At 41.9% G+C, this 21,786-nt stretch overlaps 1 protein-coding gene across 4 annotated transcripts in view; it reads left to right on the top strand.

Moving 5' to 3' along the window:
- ULK4 (unc-51 like kinase 4) overlaps nucleotides 1-21,786 on the top strand; it is a 582,128-nt gene that overhangs the window by 405,079 nt on the left and 155,263 nt on the right. For all 4 annotated transcript variants that reach the window (XM_047874598.1, XM_047874600.1, XM_047874597.1 and 1 more), the window contains one exon: nucleotides 5,846-5,944. In XM_047874598.1, the coding sequence (XP_047730554.1) occupies nucleotides 5,846-5,944 (99 nt within the window). The remainder of the gene's footprint in view (nucleotides 1-5,845; nucleotides 5,945-21,786) is intronic.

Here is a 21,786-nt window from a genome sequence, read left to right as displayed (position 1 = left end):
TTAGTATCTCTTGAAATTATCCAGTTGGTCTCCTCTGTGGCATTCCCCTCATTGTTCTTTCCCATGAGCTACCCTCTGCCTGGTTGCTGAATCCAAGAGAGACTTTTCTGCCTTTGCCCATAATCCTCATCATGTCTCTCCTTCCTTTGCAAACTTCAGTGACCTCTCATTATCTGTGGTATAATTTTCTAACTCCTTGGTGCGTCATTCAAGGCCTTGTAAGATCCAGCCCCAGGGTGCCTTCCAGCCCTGCCTGCCAGGCCTCCGTGCTCCCCGTACCCACCCCAAACAGTCCACTCTCAGTATTTCACCCCAAGCCTTTTGTCCTGTGGTTCCCAGCACCTGAAACACTGCTGTCCACGCTACTCCCTGTAGACCCCATTCCCACCAACGAATGTGAAGTCACATGTCACCTCCTCTTACTTCCCTCCCGACCACCCAAACCGTGTCTACCTCTGTGGCAGTTTTCACACCCTGCCTTGAGCACAGTTGTTTGTTTTTTGTTTTGTTTTTTAATTTTATTTAAATGCAAGTTAGTTCACATACAGTATAATAATGGTTTCAGGAGTAGAATTTAGTGATTCATCACGTACATATAACACCCAGTGCTCATCCCAACTGGTGCCCTCCTTCATGCCCATCACCCATTTAACCCATCTGCCCACTGACCTCCCCTCCAGCACCCCTCAGTTTGTTCTATTTAAGAGAACAGACTCTTATGGTGTGCCTCCCTCTCTGTTTTTGCCTTATTTTTCCCTCCTTTCCCGTGTTTATCTGTTTTGTTTCTTAAATTCAGTATGAGTGAAATCATATGGTGTTTGTCTTTCTCTGACTGACTTATTTCGTTCAGCACAGTTGTTTGGAAGCACGCTGTTCTTTTGGTCAAACCGTGAGGCCCTACAGAGCGGGGACCCGAATTGTGTCATCCGCGGGTGGTGAGCACGCGCGTGGTGATAATCGGGGCGCACGGCGAGCGCTGGATTGTCGGGGCCCCACCATTGCAGGCAGCGCTCCATTTTGTGCTTACACCGCTGGGGACGTCAGACCTCAACCGCCTGAGGAACTGACTGTCCCTTGTTCTCTACAGAGCCTTACTTCTGTGTTCGTTTAATAGACCTCTGTTGAGTACCTACTTGTGTGCCCTAGACTCGTGTAGCAGTGCTAGATATAAGGAGTAGTCAGATAAGAACAGAGAGGGAGCCAAGCCATAAGAGACTCTGAAAGACAGGGAACAAACTGAGGGCTGCTGGAGGGGAGGAGGGTGGGGGGAGGGGCTGAATGGGGGATGGGCACGGGGGGGGGGCACTTGTTGGGATGAGCGCTCGGTGTTGCAGGTCAGAGGTGAATCACTAAATGCTACTCCTGAAACCACTACCACACTGTATGTGAACTAACTTGAATTTAAATAAGTGAATTAAAAAAAAAAAAAGAATTGTGTTTCCCTGGCCTTTTGTTGACTTTTATCTTTTTCAGCTGTTCCTTTACCTCATTTTGGACAGTGCTGTGTTGTCATTTAATATTAAAGATGGCTCATAAGTTGGCGTTCCCGGGTCTTATATGTTTAAGGCTGTTAAGTTTGTGTTTCTGTCCAGAGTTCTCCCATGAAATGCATCCTTAGAAATCCAGCAGCTTTCTCAAAATGATCGCCAACACAACGCATCCTCACCTCAAGTTCAACATTGTTCAAAGCTAACCCTGGGATTTGCCTCCCCCGATCACCCTGCTGCCCCAAGGCCTGCCACCCCCATCCTGCTGTGCAAACGAGCAACCTGGGAGTCATTCGTAAACTTTCTCTCCTTTTCATACTCCACATCTAATCTGTCACCAGATAATGTAGACTTTACCTTAAATACCTAATACGTCCAACCTCTTCTCTCAACCCCTACTGCCCCAGCTCAGTCTACCGTCCTTCCTTACTTAGGCTATAGCTGGGCGGGCCAAGAACATTGGATGGCTGGGAGGGGGTGTGGCAGTGACAGGGGCAAGAGAGTTATGGGCCAGAGGCAAAGGCAGAGGACCTAGATGGAGAGCGTAATAGCGATGTCGTAGCAGAGAGAGAATATTCTTGCTGCGGAAAGGGCCTCTTACAAAATGCACGCAGTGGCCCACAGACCCAGGCCATCTAGAGGCTGCCTTTAGGGAGTGTGGTGTTAAGGACCTGGAGACAGACTGAAAGGAGAGGTGGGCCTGGGCCCCTGAGATTGTTATTCAGGATTTGTTTTTCTTTTTTTTCCTCCTGCATCCCCGCTGGGATTCCCGTGTGCACAGAGCTTCCGTTGTGGTGCCACATTTTTGCAAGGAGACGAGTTTGTATTGTGGTCCTGGTTTGAACTTCTCTGTTGTGCACACAGGCAGCATTCCCCCACAACCCTTAGCAGCTTTGTAGGGAGGTGGTACCTGAGTACTGGTGGGCAGAGTCTAGACGTTTCTTGGTAACAGTAACTAATGACCACGTAGATCTTAGAGGCTGTGGAGGACTACTGGATGTCCCGGTGGGAAGAGTCCCACAGTGTGTACTTGTTCTTGTGGCCCCATCTGCTTGCTCCCGTGTGTTCGGAAAGGAAGCCGTGGCATCGTGCCCCCGCACGGCTAGGTGCTGGTCTGCAAGACTGCCTTATCTTTCCCAAGAGAGAATCCGTTTGCTCTACAGGGTAACATGTTAGTGAGGAAAGGCCATGATTCTGTCTCACGCCGTGCTTCAGAAGACGGGATCAACAGCCAAGAATCAGAAGGGTTCAGACCTCCAGGGTGATGCTGCACATTTGTTTTCTGGAAGGAAATTCTACCTTTCTGGTAAAGTCAGTTGGGAAAGCGGGAGGTGTGGGGGTGGGGAGAAGAGAAGGAAGCTCCACGCTACGATTACCTTGGTTCCCCTTGAGTATAGAGAGGTTAAAAGGCAGGTGCCTGCTTTTCAGTCGAGCCCCTGTGAGCCAGAGAAAGCAGGCGGCTCAAATTCTGCCCACAGTTATGGGTCTGTTCAAATTTCCTCTTTCTTCCCGGTTGTGTTTTGGTAGTGTGTAAGTGTCTAGGAATTTGTCCATTTCTTCCAGGATGTTCAGTTTGTTGGCATATAATTTTTCATAGTATTCTCTGATAATTGCTTGTACTTCTGACGGATTGGTTGTGATAAATCCATTTTCATTCATGATGTTACCTATTTGGGTCCTCTCTCTTTTCTTTTTGAGAAGTCTGGTTAGGGGTTTATCAGTTTTGTTTATTTTTTCAAAAAACCAGCTCTTAGTTTCATTGATCTGTTTTTTTTGGATTCTGTATTGTTTGTTTCTGCTCTGATCTTTACGATTTCTCTTCTTCTGCTGGGTTTCTTTGTTGTTCTGCTTCTAGTTCCTTTAGGTGTGCTGTTAGACTCTGTATTTGGGATTTTTCTTGTTTCTTGAGATAGGCCTGGATTGCAGTGTATTTTCCTCTTAGCACTGCCTTTGCTGCATCCCCCAAGGGTTTGGACTGTTGTGTTTTCATCTTCATTTGTTTCCATATATTTTTAAATTTCTTCTTTAATTGCCTGGTTGACCCATTCATTCTTTAACCTCCGTGCCTTTGGAGGTTTTCCAAACTTTCTCCTGTGGTTGATTTCAAATGGTGCTGGGAGAACTGGACAGCAGCATGCAGAAGAATGAAACTAGACCACTGTCTTACACCATACACAAAAATAAACTCAAAATAGATGAAAGATCTAAATGGGAGACAGGAAACCATCAAAACCCTAGAGGAGAAAACAGGCAACAACCTCTTTGACCTAAGCCGCAGAAATTTCCTGCTCCACCCATCTCTGAAGGCAAGAGATTTAAAAGCAGAAATGAACCATTGAGACCTCATCAAGATAAAAAGCTTCTGCACTGCAAAGTAAATGATCAACAAACTAAAAGGGAACCGACAGAATGGGAGAAGATATTTACAAATGACATATCGGATAAAGGGTTAGTATCCAAAATCTATAAAGAACTTATCAAACTCAACACCCAAAAAACAAATAATCCAGTGAAGAAATGGGCAGAAAACATGCATAGACACTTTTCTAAAGAAGACATCCAGATGGCCAACAGGCACATGAAAAGATGTTCAACGTCACTCCTCATCAGGGAAATACAAATCAAAACCACACTCAGATACCACCTCACGCCAGTCAGAGTGGCTAAAATGAACAAATCAGGAGACTACAGATGCTGGGGAGGATGTGGAGAAACGGGAACCCTCTTGCACTGTTGGTGGGAATGCAAACTGGTGCAGCCACTCTGGAAAACAGTGTGGAGGTTCCTCCGAAAATTAACAGCAATAGCACTGCTAAGAATTTACCCAAGGGATATAGGAGTGCTGATGCATAGGGGCACTTGTACCCCAATGTTCATAGCAGGACTTTCAACAATAGCCAAATTATGGAAGGAGCTTAAATGTCCATCAACTAATGAATGGATAAAGAAGATGTGGTTTATATATACAATGGACTACTACTTGGCAATGAGAAAGAATGAAATCATGCCATTTGCAACAACATGGATGGAACTGGAGGGTATTATGCTAAGTGAAATAAGTCAGAGAAAGACAAATATATTTTTTTTACTCATATGTGGATCTTGAGAAACTGAACAGAAGTCCATGGGGGTAGGGAAGGGGGAAAAAAATTACAAACAGATAGGAAGGGGGGCAAACCATAAGAGATTCTCAAATACAGAGAGCAAACTAAGGGTTGATGCGGGTAGGGGGCAGGGGAGAGGGGAAAATGGGTGATGGGCATTGAGGAGGGCGCTTGTTGGGATGAGCCCTGGGTGTTGTATGTAAGCAATGAACCATGGGAATCTACCCTAAAAACCAAGAGCACACTTTACACACTGTATGTTAGCCAATTTAACAATAAATTATATTTAAAATAAATAAATACATACATATATAAAATGAAAAAAAAAATCTACCCATAGGCCTGAAGTCTGGAAGGACCTGGGCCTCCATGAACAGAGTCTGGGAGTCCAGGCTAATAACCTGAGACAGGCAGTCTATACAGCCTTCTCTGAAGGCCCTGGCAGAGGTCATTACTTACAAGTAGTTGTATTTCCTCTGAGTGAAATTAAAAACAAGAGATGTGTGAATGAATTGTGCACATACTGCAGCAAACACAATAAATAGTGCCTTTTTTCAACACAAAATTATTCACCTCTGTAATGGAGATCGGACAGTTCTGAAAAACTCCTGAGAACAGACACACCTTAGAGCCCCTCTCTTCTCATTGCCTTTTTCCATTGCAGTTTAAGCCCGTCCCTCCTAAGCAGTGTAGACCTATGTCTGATACATTGCACTGGGACATTGGACAGCTCTTCTAGATGTTATTCAAGCATGTGCACGCAGGGAAGGAAAGCATACCAGAATTATACGATGATGGCATGCATCGTATACTGTGTATAATCATGCTCACGAGAAATGAGCACTCGTGATTTGGATTCCGGCTTTGTCACTCGTTGTCTTTGGGGCTTTCGACAAATTACTTAACTTCTCGGAACTTAAGTTTTCTCACCTGAAAAATGTGCATAAAAGCACCTCATCTCAGCATGGTTGGAAAGATAAAGTCCCATCCACAGTACATGAATGTAAACATCATTCTGTCAACGACGGCCTTGGTCTTGCTTTATCTGTGGGCCATCTGGGTCTGTCTCTGCAGCCTGAGCTGGTGGCAGTGGCACTGAGAGTACTCTTTGTCATGTTATAACACGGCGTAACTTCTCAGGGTGCCATGGGGGATTGCTTCCTCAGCCCCCTTCCTCTCCTACACTGAGTGGATCTGTCTCCTCTGGCCAAACTGACTAATTTCCAAGAACCCCTTTCCCTTCTCTTGCTCAAGGCACAGAAGTCTGGCTCAGGAGGGGACACCCAAGCCGCAGAGGACCTGCTTCTGCTGAGCAAACCGCTGACAGACCTCATCAGCCTGCTCATTCCGCTGGTAAGAGCTCACCTGTTCGTGCGTCTTTCAGAGCACTCCTGAGGTGGTAGTAATTTTATTTCAATTTCACGATGCCGTGATTTTTTTATGCTACTTTAATTCTTTTCAAAGCTAGAACCAAAAGAAATTTCAGAAGATTATTTGGCCTAGAAACACTAAATTTCTACTTTATTTTAAAACTAGATGGCTTATTCATTTCAGTAGATATGTAAGGCAGAATTTCTCAAATCCGTCTTGATGAGCGTGAGGTCAAAAATTCGAGAAATGAATTCCAAGAAGGAAGAAGAAATCGCTATTATCAGTATTTCTCAAAAAGATATTTTAGAGTAGTACTCGGCATGCAGGACTCTGCAGGAGTACAGTAGGATGCACACAGGGGCCCCTGGGTAGCTCGGCCAGTTAAGTGTCTGATTGTTGAATTCGGCTCAGGTCATGATCTCACGGTTCGTGAGTTCAAGCCTCGTGCCAGGCTCTGGGCTGAATGTGGGGCCTGCTTGGGAGTCTCTGTCTCTTTCTGCCCCTCCCTGCTTTTGCTCTCTCTCAAAATAAACACACTTAAAATAGGAGCATGCACGCTGACCTAGATAACACTTCCCTAAATTTTCACAGATGTGGGAGATAAGTGAGGTTCAATGCAAACAAGTAAGACTACACAAGACCACTGAATATATGAAAAGAGCCCGGTAGGAACTTGGAGTTTGGACCAACCAACCAGTTTTAACCAAACTTAAAGAGGACCCAGTGTCTAGACACGTGACTTCTACAAAGCATTCAGTCAGAGGGTGGGTTGGTGACATTCCGTGAAGGCTCCTGAAAGCCTCTTCAGATTTGGGGAGCCAAGGACTGGGGGCCCCTGTAGCCCCAGGGAACTTAACCTCTTGTGGCCTCCACTCTCCACCGAGTGAAGATGGAGACAGACCTTCATTTCTCTCAGAATTGCTAGGATTTGTCCTTTTCTGCTCAGTGGCTTTCAAAGGAAGGCAAATGTAGTTTGCATGAATAATTCTGTAGACTTAATTGGGTTCAACAAATGTACGTTTGGTTCAATGGAGTAAAAAAAGTGGGGAAATCAGTCAGTTCTGGGTTATATCAAATAATGGCATATGTGGAGTAAAGCAGTCACAAAAAAAAGGTGTCGGTGGGCTCATAATGAAGTGTGGGAATAGCCCCAAACCCCAGGGAACATCCTCAAACCCAACGGTGGAAGGATCTTTAGTGTAGAAGATCTTTTGTGTGAAGCTACATGGAAAATAGAACACTCACCGCTCAGCTCAGAGTATGGGGACTGAACTCTGACAGCCAGCTCTCTCTTCGGCCAAGGGCAGGAAACAGATGAGGCTCCCAAAAACAGAGGAAAGACTAACACAAACCAGACTCTCTTTTATATAAGAGATTCAAAACAGCATGAAATTAAAAATATATATATGTGTGTATATACACATACGTATAAATTGATGCAATATATGATGTATTAGATAATTATATTTATAGAGAATAAAGATTAAACAAGACAGATGAAGAAGATCTATCTTAAGAAAGAAATGCAGAATCCATTATAGGCAGAACTTCTAGAACACTCTTTTTCACATGTATCTTATAGACCAAGTTTTGGTATTTGCTACATCCTCAGATTTGCTTTCTTTTAACAGGTGAATGTATTCCAGTTAGATATATTGTTAAACTTGTCTTTGATCTTAACTTTACTGTCTTCTTTTATATTTTCTTTCTAAATTTGTTTAAACGTTAACATAAGGCTTAATGTATAAAAAAGTCTTTAACAGAACAAAAAGATGCTACAAAGATCTGGAATAAAATCCACAGGAGTATATACCAACTATGAACTTTTTGGTGTCATATATTAGAACATAGGACTGTGTAAAGAAAGGAACAAAAATACACCAGAGGAAATCCAAAAAACACTGTAGGATCAAGAGATTTAACTTCTCTTTCTCATCGCCTGACAGACCAAGTGAATAAATGTAATGATGTAGAGTAGGAGTTGATAAGCCATGGCCTGCAGGCTAACTCTGGCCCACTGCCTATTTTCGTAAATAAAGTTTTATTGAACAGAGCCACATAGACCTTTTGTTTACATATTGTCTGTGGCTGCTTTTGCACCTTCATAAGTGTTGAGGAGTTACAGTAGAGACCTTATAGCTCACAAGCCTATGTTATTTACTATCTGGCTCTTCACAGAGGAAGTTTGTTTATGCCTGTATAATGAGTATAAACATTTTAATAAAATGGAGCTAAGAGAAATATATCTGTCTCTGTACCTTGAAAACAGAAACTGTACCTTCTGTTCAGTTTGCCAGACACATCTTGAAAAGTTGGTCTTGCGTTATGTTAAAAGCATATCAATAAATTCCAATAAGGAGGAATTGTATAGGCCACACTCTTCAACCATAATGCAATTAAACTGGAAGGAAAAATAAGAATAGAAGATGCACTGTTAGCAAATACTATCTGTGAGCGTAGTTAAAGAATAAACCATTGTGGGGCACCTGGGTGGCTCAGTCAGTTAAGCGTCCGACTTTGGCTTAGGTCATGATCTCATGGTCCGTGAGTTCAAGCCCTGCGTCGGGCTCTGTGCTGACAGCTCAGAGCCTGGAGCCTGCTTCGGATTCTGTGTCTCCCTCTCTCTCTGACCCTCTCCCATTCATACTCTGTCTCTCTCTGTCTCAAAAATAAATAAACATTAAAAAAAAAAAGAATAAACCATTGTGATTGTATCAGTCTGGGTCCAATCAGAAGGCAGAAACCATACAGTGATTTAAATAGGAGAGTTTTATCTTTTTTTTTAAATAATATACTTATTTTTTTTCTTTTTTTAATCTTTTCAGTTTCTTTATTCTTTGCTTCTTCTTTTCCCATTTTGAATTTAAACTTTAGGTAGTTAGCGTATAGTGCAATATTGGTTTTAGAGTAGAATTCAGTGATTCATCACTTAAATACAACACCCATGCTCTTCATAACAAGTGCTCTCCTTAGTACCCATCACCCATCTAGCCCATCTCCCATTCACCTCTTTCTCAACCCTCAGTTTGTTCTCTGTCATTAAGAGTCTCTTGTGGCTTGTTTCCTTTATGTTTATCTGCTTTGTCTCTTAAATTCCATGAGTGAAATAATATGGTATTTGTCTTTCTGTGGTTGACTTATTTCACTTAGCATAATACAGTCCAGCTCCATCCATGTCATTGCCAATGGCAAGATTTCGTTCTTTTTGATGGCTGAGTATTATTCCATTGTGCATATGTACTACATCTTTTTTTTTCTTTTTCTTTTTCTTTTTTAATTTTCTTTTTTATATTTTAAAATTTGCATCCAAATTAGTTAGCATAGAGTGCAACAATGATTTTGGGAGTAGATTCTTTAGTGCCCCTTACCCATTTAGACCATCCCCTCTCCCACAACCCTTCCAGTAACCCTCTATTTGTTCTCCATATTTATGAGTCTCTTCTGTTTTGTGCCCCTTCCTGTTTTTATATTATTTTTGCTTCCCTTCCCTTATGTTCATCTGTTTTGTCTCTTAAAGAGCTCATATGAGTGAAGTCACAGGATTTGTGTCTTTCTCTGACTAATTTCACTGAGCATAATACCCTCCAGTTCCATCCATGTAGTTGCAAATGGCAAGATTTCATTCTTTTTGATTGCCGAGTAATACTCCATTGTGTGTGTGTGTGTGTATGTATATATATCTATAGATATATATCGATATATATCTAGATATATATAGATATATATAGATATATATCTAGATATATCTAGATATATATCTATATATATCTATATATATCTAGATATATATCGATATATATCTAGATATATCTAGATATATATAGATATATATAGATATATCTAGATATATATCTATATAGATATATATATATATCTTCTTTATCCATTCATCTATTGATGGATATTTGGGCTCTTTCCATACTTTGGCTTTTGTGATAGTGCTGCTATAAACATGGGGGTGCATGTGCCCCTTCGAAACAGCACACTTGTGTCCTGTGGGTAAATGCCTAGTAGTGCAATTGCTGGGTTGTAGGGTAGTTCTATTTTTAGTTTTTTGAAGAACCTCCGTACTGTTTTCCAGAGTGGTCACACCAGCTTGCATTGCCACCAACAACGCAAAAGAGATCCTCTTTGTCCACATCCTCGCCAACATCTGTTGTTGCCTGTGTTGTTAATGTGAGCCATTCTGATAGGTGTAATGTGGTATCTCATGGTGGTTTTGATTTGTATTTCCCGGATGGTGAGTGATGTTGAGCATTTTTTCATGTGTCGGTTAGCCATATGGATGTCTTCTTAGGAGAAGTGTCTTTTCATGTCTTTTGCCCATTTCTTCACTGGATTATTTGTTTTTTGGGTGTTGAGTTTGATAAGTTCTTTATAGATTTTGGATACTAACCCTTTATCTGCTATGTCATTTGCAAATATCTTCTCCCATTCTGTCGGTTGCCTTTTAGTTTTGCTGATTGTTTCCTTCACTGTGCAGAAGGTTTTTATTTTGATGAGGTCCCAGTAGTTCATTTTTGCTTTGGTTTCCCTTGCCTCTGGAGACGTGTTGAGTAAGAAGTTGCTGCGGCCAAGATCAAAGAGGTTTTTGCCTGCTTTCTCCTCGAGGATTTTGATGGCTTCCTGTCTTACATTGAGGTCTTTCATCCATTTTGAGTTTATTTTTGTGTATGGTGTAAGAAAGTGATCCAGGTTCATTCTTCTGCGTGTCACTGTCCAGTTTTCCCAGCACCACTTGCTGAAGAGACTGTCTTTATTCCATTGGATATTCTTTCGTGCTTTGTCAAAGATGAGTTGGCCATATGTTTGTGGGTCCATTTCCGGGTTCTCTGTTCCATTGATGTGTCTCTTCTTGTGCCAATACCATCCTGTCTTGATGATTACAGCTTTGTAGTATAGCTTGAAGTTGGGGATTATGATGCCTCCTGCTTTGGTTTTCCTTTTCAAGATTGCTTTGGTTCGGGGTCTTTTGTGGTTCCATACAAATTGTAGGATTATTTGTTCTAGCTCTGTGAAGAATGCTGGTGTTATTTTGATAGGGATTGCATTGAATATGGAGATTGCTTTGGGTAGTAGCGACATTTTGACAATATTTGTTCTTCGTATCCAGGAGCATGGAATCTTTTTCCATTTTTTTGTGTCTTCTTCAGTTTCTTTCATAAGCTTTCTATAGTTTTCAGTGTATAGATTTTTCACCTCTTTGGTTAGATTTATTCCTAGGTATTTTATGGTTTTTTGTGCAACTGTAAATGGGATCGATTCCTTGATTTCTCTCTCTGTTGCTTCATTGTTGGTGTATAGGAATGTACCCGACTTCTGTGCGTTGATTTTATATCCTGCAACTTTGCTGAATTCATGAATCAATTCTAGCAGTTTTTTGGTGGAATCTTTTGGGTTTTCCATATAGAGTATCATGTCATCTGCGAAGAGTGAAAGTTTGACCTCCTCCTGGCCAATTTGGATGCCTTTTATTTCTTTGTGTTGTCTGATTGCTGAGGTGAAGACTTCCAGTACTATGCTGAATAACAGTGGTGAGAGTGGACATCCCTGTCTTGTTCCTGACCTTAGGGGCAAAGCTCTCAGTGTTTCCCCATTGGGGATGAGATTAGCGTTGGGTCTTTCATATATGGCTTTTATGAACTCGAGGTATGCTCCTTCTATCCCTACTTTCTTGAGGGTTTTTATCAAGAAAGGATGCTGTATTTTGTCAAATGCTTTCTCTGCATCTATGGAGAGGATCATGTGGTTCTTGTCCTTTCTTTTATTGATGTGATGAATCACATTGACAGTTTTGCAGATATTGAACCAGCCCTGCATGCCAGGTTTAAATCCCACTTGGTCGTGGTGAATACTTTTTTTAATGTATTGTTGGATCCAGTTGGCTAATATCTTGTTGAGGATTTCTGTATCCATGTTCATCAGGGAAATCGGTTCCTAGTTCTCCTTTTTAGTGGGGTCTCTGTCTGGTTTTGGAATCAAGGTAGTGCTGGCTTCATAGAAAGAGTTTGGAAGTTTTTCTTCCATTTCTCTTTTTTGGAACAGCTTCAAGAGAATCGGTGTTAATTCTTCCTTAAATGTTTGGTAGAATTCCCCTGGAAAGCCATCTGGCCCTGGATTCTTGTTTTTTGGGAGATTTTTGATTACTAATTCGATTTCCTTACTGGTTATGGGTCTTTTCCAATTTTCTATTTCTTCCTGTTTCAGTTTTGGTAGTGTATATATTTCTAGGAATTTGTCCATTTCTTCCAGATTGCCCATTTTATTGGCATTAAATAGGAGAATTTTAATATGAAACATTAGTAGCTATGAGAAAAGAGTAACCATAAGATTCAAAAAGAACTCTATAAGGTATCCTAAAACTGAGTGAGAGTAGTCAGGAAGGACAGCCTTGACTAGGGACACCCCTACACTGAGGCTGTGGGTCAGACTTATTGGGAAACGCTTGCAGCCTATAGAACAGTGGACAAGTCTGCTGGTTGCTCAGGCCAGAGAAGGTTCACCATTCCTGGGAAAACAAGAAGCAACCCTTGAGGATGCAGATGAATCCTAGCCAGGGGGCAGGCGTCAGAGGGAAGGGGTGCCACTGTTGGGAGGCCTGAGGTACCCAGAATTTGTGTAGAGAGGACCACAGGAAACAAAGCTATGCGAGTGGCAGGCAAGCAGGGGGAGTCGGGTGGCCAGTGTCCGTGGGAAGCCTGGGACACACAGGTCCCCTTGGGGAGGGCGACGGGACCATCATCACAGGTCAAACTACAGCTGAGGGTTGCTGAGGGACCACCCATTCCGGACCCATGGTTAGATTGGATCTCCACCAGATGCCTCACATTGACGCTTCCGACTGACAGACCCAGCAGGAGAGCGTCCTCTTCCTGGGATGTGTCATCTCAGAGATTTTTCCCCGGCTCTTTGAGACTCCAAACTCTTACTCCTAGCAACTTGATCACCCTTATGTTCTAGTATATGGCCGGACGTCTGCCTAATGTGTGTGAGCTGTGTTGTGTGTATACCCATTGATCACCAGAGTCATTGCTTTTAAAAATGGCCTGTGACAAGAACATTGCAATATATCTTCTCTGGAAAAGATTAACACACATTTATAGCTGTGTATAAAGTGAAGAAAAATAGTACTAAGGCAATTGAGGACCTAAACTAGAGCACATACAGACCAAAGATAAATTTTACAGTGGTTGTTAAAAAATGTAATAGGTTACAGAATGAGGTGCTAGAATTGCTTTCCCATGGGGAGAAATAAACAGGCTCTCAGTTTTCATCTGACGTGGATAATTTTGGAGGTATTTCGCCTAAAGGCAGGTGGATGAACTTGTTGGCTTTTGACGTTCTTTCCAGATAATGGTCCTATTAAAGTGAACATATCCTTAAGAGAAGAGAAAACCTGTCATCCCCTAATTTATGCCCCATATTTTTACAATACACTGTAGGAGAGTCATAGTGGAAGGTAGATAAGAGACAGGGATTTTTAGTCTGTTTTGACTGTTAAACTGCTTTGAGAATCTGAGGGTTCTAGACCCTCTTCCCTGAAAAATGCATAGATTCACTTATGTGCAAAGTTGTGCACACAATTCACAATTTCAGTGGGATCTTTGAACCCTCAATTGGAGCCATAGTATAAGATCTGGCTAAGAAAGGGTATAACCAATTGACCATGACTCCTGAAGAAATGACAGCACGAGGTAATTGTTTGACTGTAATATTTTATTTAAGAAGAGAAAATGAAAAGCTAGGCTATACATCCTACATGAGTTTTATAACTAACTAGATAACCAATTGCTGTAAGAAATTATGTTACAGCCTCCTTCTTCCTCAATTAGGTATTTTCAAAACTACAAGAGATAATTGCTTTCAATTTTTTCACCTTAGCATACATTCGAGATGCCAGTATGTAGCCTGGTTTATATGTTTTGCAATAACTCATGCATTCCTTGGCCATTGAGAAGATGGCCCTCTGCAGTGTGGTCAGAGTGGTGGTCCTTACCGAGCATGAGAACATAAGCTTCCTGTCCTGCACTGTCTCCCAAGCAGTTAACGATTCTCCCAGGAACAACATTTTAGCCTATAGCCACGAGATACTTACCAATTTGTGTTTCTGACGTCACTGTGCAATTTAAAAAATTGTGCCCCACAAAGCATAGGAGAGAAAAAGCAATTTCTTTTTTTCATTTTCTAATTTCTTTCTCTTAAGAAGTAACCAAATAGGTTTTTCTCTTTAAATAGTACTGGGCTTGTCTGTTGTTTCTTTTGCATGCTGCCTGCCTCACCAGTGGCCTGAAATACAGGTGATGGTTTTATGGTGATGGAGGCTGGGGGTCCTGAGTCATCCATTTGCGAGTCAAAGCCAAGAGATCGGGCCTCGTGTTAGCTCTCTAGTAAGCAGCTGCTCTAAGGAGTTACTGCCTCCTTTAATAGGGCTACCTCTCTTTCCAGTTCGCCACTGCCCATCTTTTCACTGGGCATCTCCATTGGATGCACCATAAACGCCTCAGCTTCAGCAGGGTTAAAACAAATCCATAATCGCCTCCTTGAAACTGTTTCTCTTGTGTCCTGTGTCAGTGAATGACATTCATTTCCCCCCAGTGGCCCAAGCCAAGAACACAGGCATCATCTTGGCCTCTTTTCCTTTGCCATCCCGCCCCATTCCATCAAGCCACCAAAACTCAGACTGCCATCCCTCTTCATTCCCATGGGCAGTGTCGTAAAGGCCACCACCATCTTGTGCGTGCAGGGCCACGGTGGCCTTCTCCCTGGGATTTTTGCCTGCTCTCGCCCTGCCCACCGTCTTCAGTGGAGGCGGCGTGCTTTCTCTTCAGAGAAAGACTCCTGCAAACTCGTCTTCTCACTCATTGACTTAAAACCTTTCAATGATCCCCCACTCTTCGTGGATAAATTCCGACTCCTTAACAGGTTTACAAAACCATGTATGATCTGGCACTTAGTTTCTAGCATCATCTCTTGATTCTCTTTGCCCTGCTCTGTGTTCTGCACCCCACCTCTTTTCATTTCTTTAAATGTTCCTCCATCCCTTGTCTCTGCCCAGAACACGCTCTTCCTCCTCCTACTTGGCTGACTCTCCCTCAGCTTTCAGCTCTTGGGCTTCGATGTCTCTTCTTTCCAGCTTGGCTCTTGGGTCTGGTGCACAGGAGGGATTTGGTAAACATTTGTGTAGGAGAGCAAGGTAATTGCTGACGAATGCAGTATATTTTCTACCTTTCCTCAGTATAACCAAGAATAGACCGTGTTTGGTAGGACATAGATTCAAGTACAAATTTATCCAGAAAGTTCATCTGCACCCTTGCTCTCCTGCCCTCGCTAAGCCAGCCCCTCCTAGGACTGGTAATGATGATGCCTCGCGAGCTTGTTTGCTTTAAAATTGCATCATCTGGATTTCTCCCTAGAGGTTGACCTCTTTCTTGGCAGGAGTTGCCCTGACCTTCAGCGGGAAGCCTATATTCCTGAAATAACCCATATCCTACCTTAGATTGACAGGAAAGGATACAAAAGGGCAGGTAGCATTGCCCAAGGACTTCTGTTTCTGGAAAATTGCTATACTTATAGTAACTGTAAAATATAAAAACCCATCCCTGGAATCACCACAGCAGCAGTGAGCATAAAATCCTCTGAGCCATCAAAATAGAAGCTTCAGTATCATTACTTTCTCTGAAAGGAGACTCCCCCCCCCCCCCCCCCCGCCCCGCCGACCCCCAACGCAGGATTCTGACATTCAGCGTTTGGACTTGGGGAGCTATAGGAAAGAAACATCCCCAAGCTGCAGGTGTGTTTTCTGCCATGACTTCCTATACCTTTTCTTGAAGAGGTTGCAGTATAGTGGTAGGTTTTTCTAATGGCATTTTGTTGTTGGCCAGAGCCGCCGGCGTGAAGTTGAGTAGGCAAGCATTCAGTTATGCGGTGGGGGTGCCAGAAAGCAACCCCTCTAAAGATCGTTCTCTCCCATTGATTACCCAAACTCCTGTATTCTTATTGCCCTCTTTTCAAGCCTTCTTTCAAATAGTGATGCTTTAACATGAAAGCATGTCACGTGTTTCACAAAAGAAGATCGGGGCAGCAGGGCAGACCAATGGAAGAAAAAGAGGAAGTTTGAGGGACAGAAACAGAACTGAATGTGGAACTGTGAAACATGGGTCATGCTAAAATCAAAGTCTAGTTAATAAAGGTTTTTGGGGTGTACTTTATTCTTTGTTCCCAGCACGCTTGTCTTGACTTTATAATTAATGGTTGAGTGTTTTATGTGCCTCCATGAGAAAAGTGAGTGTTACTAATTGGACTCTTATAACTGGCTCCAAACGTTATTAGAACTAGCCACAAACACATCAGAATTGTTTGGTTTTATATTTGCACATCTCACTTATGTAACAAATGACCAGAAGGCAATAACAGCCTGCAGTTTTTGAAGTTCCACACTTGTCCATTTTTGAAGCAGTGTCTGTAAAGAGGTGATGTTTAGGAAGAGGCCACTTAAATCACCTAGAAATATCCCAGAAGTAAAGTGGGCAAAAGATTGGAGTGGACAATTCACAACAACAAAAGTGCAAATATCCAATGTTAATTTCACTGAATGCATTTAAGCACACTATGAATAACAGAAAATTGAATTTTTTAAATTTATTGATTTATTTTGAGAGCAAGAAAGAGTGTGAATGGGGGAGGGGCAGAGAGAAAGAGAGAGAGAATGCTGAGCAGTCTCCACAGTGTCAGCACGGAGCCTGATGTGGGATTCAAACCCACCAACCGTGAGATCATGACCTGAGCCAAAGTCAGATGCATAACTGACTGAGCCACCCAGGCACCCCAGAAAATTAATTTTTAAAAATGCAATACGGGCTTCAAAGTTAGAAGCTTACTTTGGGGACAAAAAGAGGTAAATAAAAATATACATAGGTCCATATCAAAAGCCTTAAAATTATTTATATTCTTTAATATAGTCATTCCACTTCTAGAAAATTTATGCACAGAAAATAGAGAAATACTGAATGACTTGTGTAAACAGGTATTTTCACAGCTTTATCTTTGGTATCAAACACTTTGGTAATAACCTCTGTGTTGCTCAGTTAGAAATTAAATAATTTCCATTCTTAGGGTAGAATGCTGTTATGCTATTAAATATATTTCCCAAGCATATTTAACAGCATGGGGAAATATTTGTAACATAAGGCTAAGGAAAATATCAGAATATATATTAATTATAGGATGCTAATGTAAAATGTAATAAATTTTAAAGTATGTATCATAAAAAATTCACATGTATTCAAAAATGTATATATATTTTAAATTAGCATCATTTTATAATTACTATATGTCATGATGCTCACAGAGGCAATCCTTACTTTTTTTTTTTAATGTTTATTTATTTTTGAGAGAGTGGGAGAGACCAAGTATAAGCGGGGAGGGGGCCGAGAGAAAGGGAGACACACAATCTGAAGCAGGCTTCAGGCTCTGAGCTGTCAGCACAGAGCCCGATGTGGGACTCAAACCCACGAACCGTGAGATCATGACCTGAGCCAAAGTCGGACGCCCAAGCGACTCAACCACCCAGGCGCCCCGGCAATCCTTACTTTCACGGGGCTTTAATATGTACAAATTTCAGCCAGATAACATCAGTCCTCCGCAAGATCGTTCGGTTTTCAGTCACTTTGTTGGATTCACTCTGAGCAATTGCGTGAAGTACAGACTTTGCTGCTAACTCTTCAGTGAACAAATCCGCGTGTACATAATTGATGTGCGTCATCATCAGTGACCAGTCGTGCACTTACGTGAAAATCTGCCAGCGATTGGTCACGTTACATGTATTATTTAGTTCACACGCAGCAAAGCATGTAGTTACGTTGCCTCCTTGTCTTCCAATGATAAACCCATGAAGCATTTTACAAAAGCGGATAATTGACTGAGAGAATTGTGCAACAAAGACAGAAGGGCAGCAAAGAAGCTAAAAGCGATTAATGATGCAAGGGAAATTTGAAACTAATGTAAATGGAGTTGCAGGAGGAACAGCAGACGTCAGGAATGTTGACAATGGTTAAGAGGTTCTAGATAGGCAGCCAGAGGAACTTAGTGGAAGTGAAGTCATCTACATAAATGAGGAAAGTGATTTTGAAGAAAAGAAGGGAGTCTCAGAGGGAGCAAGGCAGGCAAAAAGAAAAAAAAAGGCAAAAACAAAAACAAGAAAACCTTCACATTACGAGAATCCTGGGAGCTATTTTCCAACAGTGAAAGCATAAAGGATAAAATGTTGGGAGGTGAGCCAGAGTTAGAAAGGAGCATGACAGTTGCCCAAGGCATAGAAAAAATGCTTTCTGTACGGTGAGTTACATGACAGAAAAGCAGCAAGCACCATTCAAACTACTCTTGATAAGTATTTTTTCAGAACAACAAAAACAAAAACAAACCCTTAATTCTCACTGTTTGTAATGTTTTGGATTACAGCAGTAAATATCAGGTTTACTGTTTATGTATTCTTCTGCACGTTTATAAGACACACACACACTTAATCTTGATATTGAAAGTTTTTAATGTTTTGATAAACTTTAAAGGTCATGGCACAGTTGTAACTTCCCCACTCATTAAGATCATTTTGCATGGTTAAAATTTGCCTGGTCATTTTTGCGGTCCCCGCCTACCACGCAGAGTAGGTAGTCAGGACAGACGTACTCTGCAGTGGTTAACTCTGGGTGGTAGGAGGACATGTGATTTCTATTTTTTTTAGTACCATCTGTAGCTTTCAGCTTTTATAAATTGAACATTTGTTACTTTCATAATCATAAAAGGTTTTAAGTCCTCCTTTCTACCTTATATAATCCCATCTTACTCAGCAGAAAACAATTTATACTATCGATTTCTATCTTCTCTGCCCTTTCCCAGCTTCCTACTACCCTCTCCTGAATGAGAGACCTCCCTTTGCCGTCAGCCAACAGCTGGTCTTTGTTGTGGTTGTTGTTACAACGCGAAGTCGCCTTCCGCTTCGTCTTCCACAGTGTCCTCAGGACAACTTTTCTTTCAGTGAAGTGTGGAGCAGCAGTTTCAGCCAGAGACTTGCAGCTTCCTGACAATAGATTCTTGAGTTACAGAGATCCAGAGTATACTCCCCCGAAAATATACGGGATCTCCAGTAGATCTTCATAAGCATTATGCATAAGATCAAGGAACGGCCGCAGACTAGCCAATTCATCACACAACAAAAGATAGCAAAGCCTCTAATAGGCTTACAGGTGCCCTCGGGCCCGTGGAGGGAACAACTAACTATGTGAGTTGGGCCAAGGATGAAGGGCTGGTTGAATTTTTTTCCAGTTTGTTTTTTCTTGTGGTAAAATAAACATAAAATTTACCACGTGAACCATTTTTGTGTATACAGTTCACTGTTACTAAATATATTCATAATGTTGTACAGTCATCTCTACTGTCCATCTCGACATCTCTTGTCATCTTGTGAAACTGATAGTCTATACCCATTAAGCAAGAACCTCCCATTCCTTTTTACCCCAGCCCCTGGCAGCCACCATTCTACTTCCTGTTTCTATGATTTGACTACTCTAAGTACTTCGCATAACGGAGTCATACAGTATTTGTCATTTTGTGGCTGGCGTCTTTCAGCATAATGTCCTCAAGGTTCATCCATGTGTTAGAATTCACTTGCTTTTTGAGGCTAAATAATATTCCATTGTGTGCGTGTCCTGCATTTTGCTTATCCATTCATCTGCTGATGGATGCTTAGGTTCCTTCCCACTCCTAGCTGTTGTGGATGACGCTGCTGTGAACTCGGATGTACAAATGTCTTTTCAGACTCTGCTTTCAGTTCTTTGGAATATATACACAGGAAACAGATCCTGTGATAATGCTGTTTTTAATATTTTGAAGAGCCACTATTCTGTTTTCCATGGAAGCCATTCCATTTTACATTCCCATCAATAGTATGCAAGAGTACACACTTCTCTATATCCAAACAAACCAGCTTGTTGTTTTCTGTCTTGTTGATAGTAGGCATCCTAATGGGTGGGAGGTGATATCTCATTATAGTTTTGACTTGCATTTCCCTAATTATTAGTATTATTGAGCTTCCTTTTGTGTGCGTATTGTCACTTGAATATCTTCTTGTAGAAATTTCTATTCAAGGGTTTTGCCATTTTTTAATCCAGTTGACTTTTTGTTGTTGATTTTTAAGAACTCCCTATATATTCTGGATATTAATCCATTTAAGATATGTTATTTGAAAACATTTTATTCCATTCTGTAGACTGATTTTTAATTTTTTGAAATGTTTATTTATCTTTGAGAGAGAGAGAGAGAGAGAGAGAGAGCGCGAGCAGGGGAGGAGTGGAGAGAGAGACACAGAATCTGAAAAAGGGTCCAGACTCCGAGCTGTCAGCACAAAGCCTGACACGGGGCTCCAACCCATGAACCGCAAGATCATGACCTGAGCTGAAGTTGGATGCTTAACCGACTAAGCCACCTAGGCACCCCAGTTGATTTTTAAAAATTACGTAGATAGGGGTGCCTGGGTGGCTCACTTGGTTAAGTGTCCAACTCTTGGTTTCAGCTCAGGTCATGATGTTCCAATTTTGCGGGTTCAAGCCCTGTGTTGGGCTCTGTGCTGACGCTGCAGAGCCTGCTTGGGATCCTCTCTCCCTCTCTCTCAAAATGAATAGATAAACTTAAAAAAAATGTTGATAGTATCTTTTGATGCTCCAAATTTTCATGAAGTCCAGTTTGCCTGTGAAAATTTTTCATTTGTTGCCTGTGCCTTTGGTGCCATATCCAAGAAATTGTTGCCAAATCCAGTGTCATGAAGCTTTCGCCCAACGTTTCTTCTAAGAATTTCATAGTTTTAGGTATTAGATTTCAGTCTTTGATCCAGTTTGATTTAATTTCTGTATATGGTGTTAGGTGTACCTTCATTCGTTTGAAAGTGGGTACCAGTTTTCTCAGCATCATTTGTTGGAAAGACTGTCCTTTTCCCATTGGATGTTCTTGGCACCTTGTCAAAAACAAGGGGTGTGTGTGTGTGTGTGTGTGTGTGTGTGTGTGTAAGGATTTGACCGTGTGTGTGTATGTGTGTGTATAAGGATTTGACCGTGTGTGTGTGTGTGTGTGTGTGTATAAGGATTTGACCGTGTGTGTGTGTGTGTGTGTGTGTGTGTGTGTGTAAGGATTTGTTTCTGGACTCTCTATTCTATGTTCTGTTGGTCTCTATGTCAGTCTGTATGCCAGGACTGCAATGATTGAAGTACTATAGTTTTGGGGTTTTTTTGTTTGTTTGTTTGTTCTAGAGAGTGTGCTAGCAGGGGAGAGGGGCAGAAGGAAAGAGAGTATCTTAAGCAGGCTCCATGCTCAACCTAACAAGGGCCTCAATCCCACAACCCTGGGATCATGACCTGAGTCTAAATCAAGAATCAGACACTCAACTGACTGAGCCACCCAGGCGGCCCTAATCACTGTAGTTTTATAGTAAGCTTTAAAATCAAGAAGTCTGGGGGCGCCTGGGTGGCTCAGTCGGTTAAGTGTCCGACTTCAGCTCAGGTCACGATCTCGCGGTCTGTGAGTTCGAGCCCTGTGTCGGGCTCTGGGCTGATGGCTCAGAGCCTGGAGCCTGCTTCCGATTCTGTGTCTCCCTCTCTCTCTGTCCCTCCCCCGTTCATGCTCTGCCTCTCTCTGTCTCAAAAATAAATAAACGTTAAAAAAAATAATAAAAAAAAATAAAATCAAGAAGTCTGAATCATCTAGTTTTGTTGTTCTTTTTCAAGATTGTCTTGGCTATTTGGAGCCATTTGAGATTCCATATGAATTTGTAGAGGGGTTTT

Source organism: Prionailurus viverrinus, chromosome C2 (genome assembly GCF_022837055.1).
Source record: "Prionailurus viverrinus isolate Anna chromosome C2, UM_Priviv_1.0, whole genome shotgun sequence".
In the NCBI taxonomy this organism is placed as follows: domain Eukaryota; kingdom Metazoa; phylum Chordata; class Mammalia; order Carnivora; family Felidae; genus Prionailurus; species Prionailurus viverrinus.
This window is presented reverse-complemented; position numbering and strand designations above follow the sequence as displayed.